This window comes from Gekko japonicus, unplaced genomic scaffold (assembly GCF_001447785.1).
Source record: "Gekko japonicus isolate JY-2015 unplaced genomic scaffold, Gekko_japonicus_V1.1 scaffold1699, whole genome shotgun sequence".
NCBI classification, from domain to species: Eukaryota; Metazoa; Chordata; class Lepidosauria; order Squamata; family Gekkonidae; genus Gekko; species Gekko japonicus.
In genome coordinates this window covers 382,016-399,031 of record NW_015172607.1, presented here as the reverse complement: position 1 = coordinate 399,031, position 17,016 = coordinate 382,016, and the positions used below count along the sequence as shown (strand labels likewise).

General features: G+C 50.7%; 1 protein-coding gene across 3 annotated transcripts in view; it reads right to left on the bottom strand.

Annotated features, from left to right (window-relative positions):
* OPHN1 (oligophrenin 1) overlaps positions 1–17,016 on the bottom strand; it is a 149,339-nt gene that overhangs the window by 10,630 nt on the left and 121,693 nt on the right. The window contains exons 19-20 of one of the 3 annotated variants that reach the window (XM_015421625.1): positions 13,768–13,915; positions 9,196–9,513 (exon numbers count right to left, since the gene is read on the bottom strand). In XM_015421625.1, the coding sequence (XP_015277111.1) occupies positions 9,196–9,513; positions 13,768–13,915 (466 nt within the window). The remainder of the gene's footprint in view (positions 1–9,195; positions 9,514–13,767; positions 13,916–17,016) is intronic. The other 2 variants (XM_015421626.1, XM_015421627.1) reach the window with 2 other exon arrangements.

Here is a 17,016-nt window from a genome sequence, read left to right as displayed (position 1 = left end):
GAACATGGAGGTTTCAGAACTTTCTCCTGACAAGTGTCTCACTGGGTCACGGAAGCTTCCCCTGTCACGTTGGTCATCCCAGCAGTCTAGGTGGGTAGGAGACATGGGGTAGTCAAGCTGTTCATGGACAGCTGAGCGCCAAGCCAAAGGCACAGGTTCCAAGGGTAAGGTTTGGCTCACGATCCTTCCGTCCAATGGAGTGTAGGTGCTTTGCGGTTTCTGGACCCCTGCTGCAAAGAGCATAACTGGAACCCGGAATGGGGGGAGGCACTGCGCCCGGTGCCAGAGTGGTATGCCTGGCCCAAGAGGAGCTAAGCTGCATTCCCCCAGAATACAGAGACTTGGCCAAGGTATTTGAGGAGGGGAAGTCGGATGAACTTCCCCCTCATTGGAAATCTGACTGTGCTGTTGAGATTTTACCTAGCCACAAAATGCCTAAAGGGAAACTCTATTCCATGAGCCCAGCTGAAAAAGACCTCAAAACAAGTGCATTTTATCCCTTGTAAGCAACTGCCGTCAGCGAAAAAACTAGTGCAGCTGTTCCCCCCAGAATACAGAGACTTGGCCAAGGTATTTGAGGAGGGGAAGTCGGATGAACTTCCCCCTCATTGGAAATCTGACTGTGCTGTTGAGATTTTACCTAGCCACAAAATGCCTAAAGGGAAACTCTATTCCATGAGCCCAGCTGAAAAAGACCTCAAAACAAGTGCATTTTATCCCTTGTAAGCAACTGCCGTCAGCGAAAAAACTAGCACAGCTGTTTATGCAGCACATTGTGAGATTGCATTCAGTACCCTGGAAGATCATATCCGACCAGGATCCACAGTTCGTGGTGGGGTTCTGGAAAGAATTGTTAAAATTGCTGGAGGTGGAGCAAAGGCTCAGTAGTGCCTACCACCCAGAGACTGATATGCAAATGGAAAGAACTAATCAGATTCTGGAACAGTTTTTGAGATGTTTCATTAGCTATCAACAAGACAACCGGTTGGATTTGTTCCCCTATGTGGAATACAGTTATAATAACTCTGTTCATAGTTTCACCGGGGCCACCCCTTTCAAAGTGGTGCATGGATACAAAGGGGTGGCCCCGGTGAAACTATGAACAGAGTTATTAAAACTGCATTCCACATAGGGAACCTTAGAGGGCTGCAGCTGGGGAAGAAGCTGGGGTGGAAATATGTGGGCCCTTTTAAAATGGTAAGAATCATTAATAAAGTAGCTGTTGAGCTAGAGTTGCCAAAGAACTTATGGCACATCTATCCCGTTTTCCATTTCAGAAGGATCTGGGACCCTTGACATGGAGACCTCATCCTGCAGCTCCCCCTCCCCTGAACATGGATGGGGAACTCCACTAGGAGATGGAAGAGGTCTTAGACTCTAAAATCAAATGGGGCCACCTGTAGTATCTCATTAACTGGCAAGACTTTGACCCGAGCCATAATGAATGGATGCAAAACAACCATGTTAAGGCCCCCAAGCTTGTTTGTGCCTTCCATAAACGCCACCCTCACAAGCCGGGGGGAGTGAGAGGTCTTGGGGGGGGGGCAGAATGTCAAAATCAAAACCTCGTCTACCGTGCGCTTTGTATGTTCCATCTCACTGCCTGTGACCACATTCTTTAGATCCTGGATTTGGGGCATTGGGGGGGGGGGAATGGTGAAAGTTTGTGTGTGTGGGAACCTGCTTCACTTAGCTGCTTTATAACTTTCCTTAAGAGGCCTCCCTAAATGGGAAGTACGTGAATCAACACTGAACACCTGTCACTGCTAGCCAGCCTGTTGCAGATAATGTATTGTAGGTTCGCAGGTGGGGGAGGAGGGCTAATGGAGCATGCTAGGTTTAGGCAGGCTGAATGAATGGACTGATTGGATGGGTTACGAGAGGGTTGTTTGAATCATGTATAATTCCAGAACTGGTGCCAACCGAGTCAGTTCTGACACAGATGTTCTTAGCATGATACATCCTAATCTCTCAATAAACAAATCACTGCCAAGAAAGTGTTGCTGGGAGTAAGTCTGTTCAAGAGTCTGACAGATACACTGGTCACTCTCGCCCTCTGAACAGGAGCCTGTAAACGATGCTAGGTGTGGCGATGGGGTTCAAAGTGGGCCAGCCCCTTGGGCTGATCAGGAACCTGGGGACGTTGATGACCAGAATGTTTATGTTTGGGCATCGAGGCTGAGGACTTCTTATGTTTCTCCTTTCTGAACTTCTTAGCTGGGGGCTCGGAATGTGACCAGGCCTTCTCAGCAGATGCCAAAGAGGGGAACATTGATTGGGCCCTCTTGGAGCCAGGCGCTGTGGAAGAAGCACATTTAACTGGAGTAGGAGAACCTTGAAGCCAATGCTGCTGGAACCAACCGAACCCAAAGGAGTCTGGACCTGAAACCAGGGTTTGGAACCAGGAGGGATTCCAGAGGGGATACTGACTGTGAACTAGTGGCTGGTTGCTCTGGTAGGGAAGAGGAGACAGCCTCCTCCCAAAGGGCCACTTTCAACCACAGGGCTCTATCGAACCTCACCTTTGGTGTGAAGCACTGACAAACTGTGCAGGCTGTAACACTATGAGCAGAGATCATGCTCATTTGTATGGGGGATCTTGGTGCTGCAGGTTGAGCATTTTTTGAAGAAGGCTTTTAGTCACCATAACGGAAGGACTACAAGCGCAGGACTGGCAGGAAAACGACTGGTGAGCAGGACAGAAGAATGAAAAGGACCAAAACAAGAAAAGTCCTAAATGGAGCAATGATGACTGAGCAAAAAACAAACAACAACCACAAGAAACCACAAGAAACACAGAGCACTAAAAAAAGTCAACCTACCATGGAAATGTCTTCGGACAGCGCTGGCTCCTCGGCTTGGAAACGGAGATGAGCACCACCCCCTAGAGTCAAATTCTACTAGCTTTCCAGCAAGGAAAACCTTTACCTTTTATGCATGCAGTGGTAAAAAAGGAACTGAGGGAATGGGGGCACCCGCCCCGGGACATGTGGCACATTTATCAGGAAAACCAGCACATGCCCCACTCCCAGGGTGTGGGGCACCCCATTCTAGAAAATAAAATGTCTGAAGCTGACCTGCACATGGGCAGTCCCAATGTGCCACACAGTAGACGGAAGGTGAACTGTAGATGTTAACATTCTGATTTTTAAAATTTAAATTAGCTTACTTAAACAGTCATCTTCTGTGTGCAGAATCCTTAAAGAAGCATTTATAATATGTAAACTTTACATCCATACAGTCAGACAGCTAGCCGTCTAAAATCCTTTAAAATTAACCAATCAGTAGACCACTTCAAACAGAAATTAAGGACAAGAAGACACTTCATTACACAATCCCCTGGGTGTCTGAAACAGATCCTTGAAGGGATCCATACAACAGCAAAACAAGAAAGGGGTGCATGGCTAATCAATACAGAACCCTAAGCAATATGCATGGCACGAGATGAAATGAAACGCACTCACCGCATGACGAGAGGAAGCACACCCCCAAGCACAAGCAAGGCGGGGTGTGTGTGGGAGACGGAAACCCTTTGCTCTCCGCATTGCAGCCCACTCCCACCGGGTGGGTACAAGGTGAGTCATAAAAGGGGCACAAGCGGTATACGCCGGGGGTGGCCAAACATGCCTAACGTAACAGCCACACAGAATAAATGTCAGATGTTTGAGAGCCGCAAGACTTGAACAGGCGCAGGCGGCTAAACGCCTGCTAACGATAACATCTGAACAGTCGCTATGGCTGTTCGAGAATCCACCGCAATCCGCCGCGGCCAGGGTGAGCACCTGGTCCCGATTCCCAGCTCCCGCCCACCCAGAGGCCCGAAAGCGATTAAAATCATGCGAGTAGGCAAATGGATACCCACCCTTAGAAGGGTGGGGGGCACCTGCCTCTGTAACGAAAGAGGTTTGTGGTGGCCGCAGCTGCGTTCGGCAAGAAAACATCAATGGTGGCGGCGGCGGCGGAGGAGCCGGATACAACGGCAAGAAGAACATCGGTCGAGCGATCCCTGGCGGTGAAAGACTGCGGTGGAGACTGGCGCCGGCATCTGATGACGTGTACTGTGAGCGCGGCGGAGCCAGCCAGGACAGAGCCGAGGCTGAAACAGACGCGAAGACAGGCGCCGGGAAGACAGTCCCACCAAGGAGAGAAGAAGCAGCCGGCCAGTGGAAAAACTGCCGAAGAAGGAGAGCTGCCAAGAAGCCAGAAGAACGCAGCGGACCTATCGCAGGGTGCTGGTAGGGAACCCCCACCCCTCTGTATGTGGCCTTAGATAGGGCTAACAAGTTCGTAAGAACGCCCCTGTAAACTGCTCTGAGACCCGTTAGGGGTTATGAGCGGTATATAAGTCTCATGTAAATAAATAAATAAATATTACATAGATGCTTTTATTGAAAAATATGCAGATTTGCTTTTTATTAACATTAAATTAGACTGTGTGAAAGAGCTGCAGTTTGGCCACCCCGGGTGTACGCTTATGCTGCGGAGAGGAGCCACATCAGAATTTCAGATCTAAGGTCAACCCACCTCACCTCCAGGAACATATGTAAACCCAGACACTGCTAGATGGTGGTCAGCAGCAGGATTATGTGTCAGACGGGTGTGTCTCAAGCGGGGTTCCAGAAGCCTTCGGCAGAGGGGGGGGGGATGGTGAGGCCAAGGGCTTTGCCAGGACAGAATGAGAGCCCTGCGCGTGCCCTTTGGACATGCAGCCCGCTCTGCTTCCTCAGAAAGAGAGCAAGGCACGGGGACGGAACCAGCAGTCCTCTTTCAAAGGGTGTGGTGCACACAGCTGCCCCTGTCTCTGGTCACGCAGAACGCAAGCCAGAGAACACGCCAATGCCTCCCTGGGAACCAAAAGCTCAACCCTGGCAACTCTGAGGGCTTGAGTGGCACCAAAGGCCCCAGTGCAGCCATCAACGTGACTTCCAGCACAGACAACCCATAGACAACGGCTGTTTTTGCTAGAAGGAGGAGGAGGAGGAGGAGGAGGAGGAGATAGGATTTATACCCCATGGCCCTTCACTACCCAAAGGTGTCTCAGAGCGGCTGACAAACTCCTTTCCCTTCCCCTCCCCACCACAGACACCCTGTGAGGTGGGTGGGGCTGAGAGAGTTCTGACAGAAACTGCTCTTTTTCAAGGACAGCTCTTATCAGAGCTACGGCTTGCCCAAGGTCATCCAGCAGGTGCAAGGGGAGGAGTGGGGAATCAAACCTGGTTCTCCCAGATTAGAGTCCGCGCACTTAACCACTACACCAAACTGGCAGAAGTTCTGGTTGTGTGTGGTGCTGAGCAGCTCTGAACACTTTTCCTGCCCCTTCTTGGCCCTCTTCAGATGTTATTAACTAATAAGAAGATTCTCACTGTCTCCAGTGCAAAGACACAATGCAGTTGACTAGTTCACCTGATGAGAACTGGGGTCAAGACCTTCTCAGTTGTGTCCCTGTCTGACCAGCTACCCTCTGGTACCGTACCTCGCAGGACGTGCACCAGCATTAACATTTTTCTTAAAACTCACTTTTATAGCATAGCTGATGAAGGTATCACTGTATTCTTTTGAGCAGGGCTTTTTTTGTAGAAAAAGCCCAGCAGGAACTAATTAGCATAATAGGCCACACCCAACAGCAGAAACCTATTAGGCACACCCCTGACAGTGCAGCTCATTAGCATATTAGGCCACACCCTGTGCTTTCCCTTGACTTGCCTGGACGCCCCAGGCTGCAGGGAGCCCGGGCAAGCCGGCCCTTGGACAGGCTGGGGAAGGCACGAGGAGGCATTTAAATGCCTCCCCGATCCTTTCAGGGGGGGCCTGGCCCGCCCGTCTCGGAGTCGCCGGGGGGGGGGTTTGCTCTCCAGGCCTTCCCTCTGTAGCCAGGCACGCAGAGGTTTTGGCTGTAGTGGGCGTGGCCAACCCTGAAGCCAGCCGGAACTCCGTTCCTGTGCGTTCCTGCCCAAAAATAGCCCTTGAGGATACAAGACAAAAGTCTCCTCCAAATGTATGTGGCTTGACTTGCCCTTGGAAAATGGAAACGAGGAGGGCTTCAGGGTCCGCAAAAGATCAAAATCAAAGTGTGGGTCCGCAGCCTGTGGAAACTGGGGAACTGCTGAGGCCGTGTAATGATACCAGGCACAGCCAGATTGCCAAAAGTAGAGCCCTGGACTCCCAACCGCAAGGGACGCAAACGGGATCCGTCACAAGCAGAGGGGAAGCCCCAGGCATGCCACCAAAGACAGAACTCCCAATTGGAACAAAAGGGGGCAGGGATCCCCCAAGCCACAGCAAGCAGTTCTCCCCCTCCCAGCCTCCCAAAGGTCTCCTGATGCCTTCAGGTGGCCCCACCCATTCTAACTGGCCATCCCTTTCCTGCAGCCCTACCCTACCCCCACCTCTCCCTTCCAACACGACCCCCAAACTCTGCTCTTCGAGGAAGCCTCTGGCTTAATCTCATGCTAAATTTGCAGATGGCACAAAGTTTTCTCAGTGGAGGGTGGTAAGCAGTGGGGTACCGCAGGGATCAGTACTTGGTCCACTGCTTTTTAACTTGTTCATTAATGATTTGGAGATGGGAGTAAGCAGTGAAGTGGCTAAATTTGCGGATGATATGAAGTTGTTCAGGGTGGTGAAAACCAGTGAGGATTGTGAGGCACTCCAAAGGGATCTGTCAAGGATGGGCGAGTGGGCGTCAACATGGCAAATGGGGTTCAATGTGGCCAAGTGCAAGGTGATGCACATTGGAGCCAAAAATCCTAAATATAAATACACATTGATGGGGTCTGAACTGGCAGAGACTGATCAAGAGTTGGATCTTGGAGTTGTAGTAGATAATTCACTGAAAATGTCGAGACAGTGTGTGACTGCAATAAAGAAGGCCAATGCTATGCTGGGGATTATTAGGAAGGGTATTGAAAACAGATCAGCCAATATCATAAGGCCCCTATATAAATCAATGGTGCGACCTCATTTGGAATACTGTGTGCAGTTCTGGTCACCGCACCTTAAAAAGGATATTATAGCTTTGGAAAAAGGGCAGAAAAGGGCAACTCGAATGATAAAAGGGTTGGAACACTTTCCCTATGAGGAAAGGTTAAAGTGCTTAGGGCTCTTTAGCTTGGAGAAACGACGACTGAGGGGTGACATGATTGAGGTTTATAAGATTATGCATGGGATAGAGCAGGTAAAGAAAGAGGTACTTTTCTCCCTTTCTCACAATACAAGAACTCGTGGGCACTCCATGAAACTGCAGAGCGGTCGGGTTAGAACGGATAAAAGGAAGTACTTCTTCACCCAAAGAGTGATTAACACGTATAGATAGGGGCTCTGGGGCAAGTGACGCTCTGTCTTCTTGGTGCTTGGGGGGGGGGGGTCAACAGTGGGAGGGCTTCTAATGTCCTGGCCCCACTGGTGGACCTCCTGATGGCACCTGGTATTTTTGGCCACTGTATGACAGAGTGTTGGACTGGATGGGGCTTGGGTCTGATCCAACATTGGCGTCTCTTATGTTCTTATAAAGCTACCCACATGGCAGTGCATGGCCTGCCCCCCAACCCTACCCCCCTGCAGATCCCACTCACTGTCAAGAGCTGGACTGAGCTCTGCAGGGCAAGGACCTGCCTTTCTTCTGATGTGGCTTCACTGAATTCCATTCACAGGGATGATGCAAAACTAAAAGCTGACTCAGTTCTAAGTTCAGGTGACAAATGTTGAACCCTGGAAGGAACCACCACACAGACAAGCCTAGGAACCAAGACAGCCGACGTGCATGTCATGGTCCTCATTCACTGTGGCATCCAGTGCTGATTTCCATGAGTGAAAGAGCAATTACAGATGTGCCAGACCTTTCACAGCACCCAGTAACAAACAAGAGCCAAAACATATGTTACACAGGAGACCACAAGAACTTCCAATGCATCCTTCAGTGGCAAAGATTTTTTTCCAAAATTCCACAATCCACAGGGACAGTCCCAGTGCAGACCTTGGGAAGGGTCCCCCCCAAAACACACACACACACACACACACACACACACAAAGGTTCAGGAGCGTGACAATTATCACACCCAGACCTGGCCTCATCCAGAAAGGTAATCAGACTAAAGCCATGCTATGTTCATTTCTGTAGAACACGTTTCACACTTCTTGAGCCTAGCAGAAAATGCTTGTGTGCACATGCATGCATATTATACTGAAAAAACACACTGCAAGAACAGAGATAAATCAATGCAAAATGTCACCCATGGTGGTGGTGGTGGGGGAGAGAATATTTTGAATTTTTAATACTTAAAGCTCCACCATCCAAAGTGGTGTTCTGTTTTGGTCTGAGGTTTTGTTTTGAAGAATACCCCGGGGCTCCCTGGAAGGTCCTCGGGTCCCCTGGCTCAGCACCAGCTCGAGCTTGGCAGCCGGGAGAACCCTCCTGCGCGGAGTCAAGGCGGCCAGACTTTAAAATCAGCTCAAGCTGAAAATGACTGGCTGGTCTGGCAAACTCACGGTGGTGCAGCTGAGGACCCTCCCCAGTGTTTCTTGCTGAGGCCGGCTGACATGTGGAATGAGAATATCAACCTCAACCGTGGTGGACGGCAGTTTCTGCACAAGACTTTCTCAAAGACACACTCAACTTCCTGCAACATGCACATTTGGTTAAAACAGTGGATTAACGATCAAGTGATTTCTTCATTAGATCAATAGATGCAGCAGGAACACAATTTGAAGTATTGTGCCAAACGAAGAATGCTGAAGAATTGGCCTCTGTGCAATTCAATGAAAGAGACAGAGGTGTTTTTTGACATAACTAGGATCAAAGTACTCTTATTCTCAGTCATTTAAGCTGAGGTTGTGCCTTGACTCTGCAATAAACAAGGTTCACGTCCATTCACCTCGGCTCGTAATTCTCTGTTACATACCTTCTGATTAATAGAACTTTGTAACTGCAAATATTGAAATAAATTATATAATTACTATGAAAGTTTAAGTTTACCTGTTCATAAGACACAATTTCACTACTTTTTACTAACTTGCATCAAAAGTTTGCATCAGTCCAGTGCTTGGTGGCAATTGTGTTCTGAGCAACCAAGATACAGGAGGCTGAAATGGTATCCCCCAGCAAGAGAAATGGGAAGGACAAGCAAAGACAGCAAGGGACTGGTGGAGGGCAGACAGACAGACAGACAGACAGGCAAGCAGGCAGACAGACAGACTTACCCTCCTTGCCACAAACTCCGGGTCTCGGAGCCGGCCTCTTTGTGTGGGCAACAGACGCCTTTAGGGAGGCAGTGCCCGGCACAATGCCATTGGCAGCTTTGCTGGTGAACTTAGTTCCCCCGTCCTGCAGCCTGGACACCAGCCTTCCTACATCCACCTCCGCACACTGGTCAGGCTTGCCTTCTGGACCGGCCTTCCCAGGGTCGAGCTCTCCCGCCCTCTGTGCAGGCAGCCTGCTGCGCTGGAGCGGCCTAGGAGCTTCGGGGTAGCAACCGGGTGTGACTGAGCCATTGGGAGTTGTGCCGAGGCGGCCACCTGCTAAGAGAAGGCCCCAATCCCGTTCATGGCCGAGATCTTGCATGATGCACACAGACCAGTTCCTAACAGTCTTGCTCCCCATGATTGTGGAACAACATCTCCAGGAAAGTGGGCCCGGCCCCCTAACTTTCCACCTTCAGGAGGCACTCGAAGACTATATTTGACTAGTTTTTCATTTGACAGTCCTGGCTGAGATTTTAAACTGTGGTCTTTTATGAGTTTTTTAAAATACCATTGTTTTATTTAACTTGTCAGCTGCCTTGAGTCCTGCAAGGTAGAAAGGCGACCAATAAAAGTTTCAAATACATAACTCCTAAATAAATAACCTGGTGGGGGTGGGGGTCCGGGAGAGGCTGCCATGCAGACGTTGTTGACTGTACTGGCAATTCTTTCAAGCCAACGGGTTCATTTGCAGCCAGGCAACTGGGCTTCCCTTGGTTGCAGACAATTAGTCAATGCAAACAAGAGAGACACTCCTTCAAATACAGGGCTGACTAAATGTGCTATTCCCATCGCTCAGTTATTGCTCAGTTACCTATGCATCTCGACTCTAATTAGCTCTTCCTGGCAACCTGTATGTAATATTTGAGAAAATCTGTTTCTGTATCTTTGAAGAAGTGTGCATCTACACATGCAGAGTCTCTCTGTTCTCGCATGGACCCAGGGTTGAGCTTGGTTGGTCTTCGTTCTCACGTCTCTTTGTTAACTCCTGCATTTGCAGGCCCGTAGCTACCACGGGGCCCACCCCCCTGCAGTTTTTAGGGGCCCCATCCTCAGCTCCCCCTCCCTCCACCCGTCACTGCCCTCAGCCGAACAGCCAGCGGGGAGGGGCCCCAGCTGAGCCCTGCAGCTGCTCTGCACACCATGTAGCCGGGGCTTCCAAGTGCCCCCACTCGGAGATGGACTGGGGTGACCGCTGAAGCAGCTGCGCCGTGCCCGCTCGCCCAGGTCCGGAGGAGCCCGGCTCGCTCCCCCTTCCCTTCCCTCCCCACTTTCGCTCACTTGCAATGGAGGGAGCCAGCGGGGGCAGCGAGTAGGCAGGAGGCGAGTGGCCGGGGAGCCTGCAGGCGCACCAGAGGAGCAGGCAGCCAGCCAGCGAGCCCCACGCTGGCCGCAGCAGCAGGAGCAACGCTACCACCTAGGCTGGAGTGAGCCTAGTGAGGAGCCCATAGCCGCCCCGTCCTGCTCTCTCTCGCCGTCCTGCTTCGTCACAATCGCGGATAGACCGTGCGAAGGAGGCATCTTCTCTGCCCGGTCTCCAGAGCCATCCCGCTTCTCCGCTGCCCAGCTTGGCTGCCGACCCCTGCCTTGGTGGATACTGTGACGCCCTGGGCTGTGGGGCCCCCCCGCCCCCAAAACTCCTTAGCTACACAGGGCTGTGCATTCGTGTCCTAATTTGCTGCCATTCAGTGATCTTGCTGCCTTGATCCAATCTCAGCTTCACTTATGCATCTTAACTCTGACTGGTCCTTCCTGATGCTTCCACCCCTCCCCCATCTTCCGGTATGTAAGACTTGAAGAAATGTCATTTCAGTTTGTCTGAGGAAGTGTGCTTGCACACGAAAGCTTGCACCTTAAATAAAACTTTGTTGGTCTTAAAGGTGCCACTGGACTCAAGCTGGCCGGCTCTTGAAGATAAGAAGTTGCTGCCAACGTGGCAAGATCCTCCCAAGTTTCAATTTGCTGCAAAGTAAGCAAACTGCACACCCACAGCCCATGGCTGGGAAAGCACACCCATCAGCATTCCTGGGGCCGTGTGACTCATCGTCCCGCATTCTCCCAGTGGTGCCTGGGGCCTGGGTTGCCATCCACCCAGTTTCTCACAAGAAGATTCCCTCTCTGCAAGGCAAGTTCATCATCCTGCGATCTGGCAGAAGAAGCAGCCCAGCTCTGCTTTTCCCAAGGCAGGCTGTTGCACAATGCCGCCCTGTTCCCCATTTGCTTGGCTGCTGTCCTACACAAGCTATGTAGATGCTGCAAAGGCAAATGATTTTGCACCAGCGAATCTGCATGGCCCCCGGCTCCTGGGACAAGCATATTTAATTCAGAAACAGCAAGACACAAAGAAGTTAAAAGAATACAGGAAAAGCCCTGCTGGATCAGATCAGTGGTCCATCCTGTCTCACACAGTGTCCAACCAGGTCCTCCGGAAGTCCACGCAATGGGGCACAGAGGCCGAGGTCTTCCCCCAATGTTGCCTCCTGGCAACGGTATGCAGAGGTTTGCGGCCTGTGGACGTGGAGGTTCCCTTTAGTCACCACCATGGCTAGTAGCCACTGAGGGACCTTTTCACTACGAATCTGTCTAATACCCTTTGTCATACCCCAATCATCACCCCCGGGGGCCAGTCCCAGGAGGACATGCTGGGGACGACAGCTTGAGCCCACGCCACCCAAGACCCAGGTTTCACGGGGCTGCTCCATTTGCCCACCCCTGGCTGTTTAACATCGAGATGACACCCCTGGGAGAGACCCCGCACTGATCTGAAGGGAGGTGACATCCGTAGGCAGAGGACGCGTGGCTCTGCTTCTTCTGACCTGGACGGGCGCCTGGCCATGGGACTGCGCAGGATGGACGGGGGCCAATGAATGGAAGTTTAGTCCTGGCGGCTGGAGGCCGAGCAAGGACGGCAGGAGATCATTTGTTCGTTTTCATTATTCATAGGCCACCTTTCTCATCACTTGGACTCAAGGCAGATTACAGAGAGAGTGAGTCAATATAATGAAGAGGATAGGAGATTAAACAACGTAACAGGATTAGGTTTGTAGAGCCAACCAGAAATCTAAAAACAGAACTGAAGCAAATCTCAAGCATTAACATGAGACACTGAATGTTGCAAAAATCACACAGTAGGATCCTAGTTTCCGGCCAAGGCAGCACTCCCCGTAATGATGCAGCCGGGGCTGCTCCCACCCACCCCTGAGGCGACTGCTAGAGGAGCGGATCCCTGCAACACACGTGGTGCTTTTAACCGCCTGGGGCTGCTTTGCCAGCTGCGGCCTTTCCTTGAGAGCAGGACTTGTGCACAGTTCTCCCCTGCTCCGATTACAGTGTGGCTGGACGACAGCAAGGCATTCTGGGTAGGGAGAGCTATGAAGCTTACCCAAAAGGCAGCTGCTGCCCTGCCGGCAAGTGAAAATTACAGGGGGATCATCTGCTTGCCTGCTTTAAGAAGTCTCCACCAGCCACTGTGCCCCGCCCCAAGACACACAATTCGAAGGGCTGACTGTTACCTAGGCAAGTGGCCTGGGACCATGGCGCCAGAGACCCTCTTCCCCCGTATGATCCCTCCCCCAAGTTGAGGCCATCATCAGAGGCCCCCTCCCCCACCTGCCCCCCCCACTTTCTTGGGCAGGTGGGTGAGCACCAGAGACAATGCCTTTCCAGCAGCAACACCTGGGCACCCCCCCCCCCCCCCCCCCCCCCGAGCAGCTGGCCTGGCACTGAACTGGCTGGCTCTCAGAGGCCGGACAAAGATGTCCTGATTTCCTCAGGTCTTTTAGAGTTCTCTTCCAGAGACATTTTCAGCTGTTGTCCATTTTTATGTTCCCTGAAGGTTTTTTAAAAGAAAGTTTCATGCAGCGCTGCATTTATGATGTTCTAAGATCTTTATCCTAAAGTTAATCTAATTAAAAATTTGTCATTTCTTCCACCATTTGTTGCTGCCATTTTTATGCATTTGGAGGATGTTTTATAGTTATTCAGTATGTTGTGAGCTGCCCTTGTGATATATATGAACACGCACAAACTTTTTAAATAGAATAAAATGCTGGCAGAGATCCAAAGACGTGCTTAAGGCCGGCGCAAGGAGTTCACTGGAATGCTGAACTTTTCTTTCTTTGACTGGCTGACCTCTCTTCCACCTCCCAAGTCCTCTCCCAAAGTGCTTTTAACCCGCTCTGCAATTTTACTGGGGGGATGGGGGGACGGGACTGCTTGCGAAGCAGAGGTCTCAAGCCCTCCTTGAGCTCGCCCGGCTTGTCCCCCAGATCCCGGCTGTTATATCAGACACATCCTGAGCTCATTTTTATCACATTTCTGTACAAGCTGCTCCTCTTGCTGTGGGCACTGATGGCTCCACTGCCTCCTTCCTGCCCACAGACAGCTAGTGGCCCATCCCTCTCTGCTGCATCCACCTCAAACAGCCCCCTCCCCATGGAGGGCCAGCTGAATTCAAACGGCAGCCTAACACTGAAGGAAGCCTCAAGAAAAGTCTGAAAACGGACAAAGCATCTGACATACAGCTCAACTAACCTTCATTCTCTTCCACAGACGCTCCGAAGAAGATGGGCCGCTCCCTTAATGGGCGCTTGGAAATGGTGATGGGCTTGTGCCTCCGAGTGGCCACCCGTGGGGGAGGCACTGGGGGTGCAGCATTATCCTCAGGGGGCCCGGAATATATCTGGTGGGGACAAAAGATCAAGTAGCAAAGGGTGAAAGATCTAAAAAAATTGATCCACACAGAGATCTCTTGCATCTCATTTGGTTTGGCTCTGCTGTCATTGGAGAGAGGGAAGCAACATCCATTCTGCAGCAACCTGCCTGCCTTCCAGAAGGCACAAGCAACTTGGCCACATCTGTTCCCTGCAGTCACATTACCCCTCTTTGGCTGCAGTGCGAGAGAACGTAGCCCTGACTCTATTCCTCATTCTTTCCCCTCTCAGCACCTGCCTTTTGAGTACGGTGAGCAAAACGTCTCCCCCTTGCATGCAAGCAGGCATAGCCCCAGAGCGGAGAATGAAAAAAGGGGGGGGGGGAGCATTGCTCACACAGAATAAAGGAAGTCCAGCTACAGTGACTGGGCACATTGCTTGGGAAACAGGCGCTCTACACATGGAGGCGCCTACGAGGCTGCTCTGCTTTGGCGGGAATGAAGCCTGGATGGCCAAGTCAGATCACCTCCCGAGTCCCTCCCCTTTCTGGCCACGCTGTTTTCCTCCCCCCCCCCCCCCCCCCGGGTGGGCTGGGAGAAGCTGACGGCAAGGGTACCAGAACAATGGCCATTTCCAAAAATTACTGAAAGCTGTTGTTTTTAGACATCGGACTAATTATATTAAAGAATGATGCATATAACTGGTTGGATAAATTTTTAATACACCTTTCCTGGCGAGTGACACAGTTGAAATCTGTAGCTTAAACACACACTGGTTCTTGCACCCTCGTACATTTTAAGGTCTGACGGACACCCATCCCTGAGTGGCACCACAGCCACCTTTTCTCCACCCACATCAGGGGTCCCCATCGTGGTGCCCACGGGCACCCTGGTGCCCACCGACGCCTCCTCTGGCCAGATGTTTTCAGGAAGTGGGCGGGACCAGGTGGGGCTTTTGCCCAGCAAGGCTTCTGGTTGGTTATTGGAGATCTGACTGGCTGTGCAGATTTTTAAAAACATTGTGTTGGCAGCAGATGCCACCAGGGCCCCAGGGTCCGCACTGTGGGGCTGAAGATCAGCTGCGGCAGCCGTTTTTTGCCTGCCTCCGCCTCCTGCGGTGGCTGTTTTGTTGCTACACCCACCGTGCCATGTCAGAACTCCAAATGTGCCCACAAGTTCAGAAGGGTAGGGGACCCCTGATCTACATTCATGGCCCAAGTCCACCATGCGACGAGAGCAAGTGTGTTCTGGAAAACAGTTCCAAAGCATGGAGAAGAGTAGCAACAGAAGCACAAGCAAAGAATTAGAAGCTGCATTCACAAAGCTGTGACAACCCCCCCAGCCCCCTTTTCGAAAGTCTGGTTGGAAAGCTGCCACCACTGAACCCTCGCTGAGAAGTGGGCCCTGTGCCCGATGAAGTGAAAGCTGTATTTAAACTATTCATAAATGCAGAGAACTATTGACCTAATCTCAACTTTGCAGATAAGGGTTTGTGTAATGTCAAGAGTTGTTTCCAGAAGGATCAAGTTTTTAATTTAGCTGTAGTGCTCAAGTTTAAACTGTCAAAGCAGTAATTACCCACCCTGAGTCAGGGAACAATTTCCCTGTCCTTTGAGTTTTCATAACGTGCAGCATAAATAATATATCATACCTGCTTCAAGCTCATTTGAAGTGTTTGCTTATGTGTGAGTGGAAACATTTTCGACTCTGAACCCACATTTATAAGCCGCAAGTCTAATAAAATGTTACTAGCTTAACCTTATCACTGCAGAAATTAAAGGCCAGAAAGTAGTAGTCTGGCTGTTTAATTAAAAGACCTCATTCCAGAGATTAGAAATAGCGAACAGCTTTCACGTTGAGCCATGTGCTTCAGGGAATGTGTCAAGGTGGAAGGATGTGAGAAGCAGGTTTTACCTTCTCTCATTTCAACGGGAATGGCTGGTTGGAGACACTTCTTGGGAGCAATTCTGAGTCACTCTAAGGTCAGAGCCTGGACTACTTTTCATCAATCCTAACAGCAAATAAAACTGCTCCATTGAAAATGCTCCGCAGGTGGGCTCTGTGGTCTCTCCCCCCAACTCACACGGCCCTTTCCTCCTGTCACCCACTCTGGTCCCCATCTTAGCTTTTTTTCTCTGTCCAGGGTTTCCCTGAAGCGGTCCCAGTACAAGGTGAACAGGGTTGCATCTTTCCGCAGATTGGCTGCTGGCCTCCCAATTCATGGTGCGTGTTCAATGGTTCACAGAGCTGAAAAACTTGCCAACTTCCAGTGCAGGATGCCTTGGGACAAGCTGGTGCCCTGGTCCCACTTTCTTTTCAAAAAGCCGTATCAGATACAAGGAAGCCCCATAACAGAAAAATGAAGGAACCCAAGTCCCACAAGGGAAGAGAGTTTCACCTCAGAACCACTAACAGAATCATGAAAAATGGGGTGGAATTCTGAACACAGAACCTGTTGATAGTTTGTCATATGCACCTTCAAACAGGAGGTGTCTCTCCGGAACCTGTTGATAGTTTGTCAGGAATTGTCCCTCAATCTTAAACCAGTTTGGGGCTAGAGTTCAATACATGCTATGCACCTTCAAACAGGAGGTGTCTCTCTGCATGAGATCTTTAAAGGCCACTACCAGAGTGGACATACTGGTATAGATACAGCAATGGTCTCTCTCCACATGCTATGCATGCCTTGAATTTGTTAACGAATTCTAGTTTAGCAGTCTTACATATAGGTGTGCAATTATTTTTCTCAGTATTTTTCAGTTTGGGTCTATTGGACCAGAAAAAAGTTTGGGATTCCCAAAAAACCCCAGATTACAATACCAGTAAAGTATTCAGATACGAAATTTTTCAAAAACCTGAAGTTTTCAAGGTCCAATAGACCCAAACCGAAAAACACTAAAGCAGCGGCAAAGCCAGTAAAAACAGCTGAAAGCCAGCTCAGCTGGGGCTCTTTTGGGCAGTCCTTTTAACCCAGACTGCCCAAAAGAGCTTGCCAAGAAGCTGATTCTGTGGGGATAACTCTCCCTGCAGGCTCTGCTGGGCAGCCAGTTTAGGCTGGATTGCCCAGCAGGGCCAACCCAGGAGCCAATCCTGTGGGGAGAACTCTCCCTGCAGGCTCAGCTGGGGCTCTG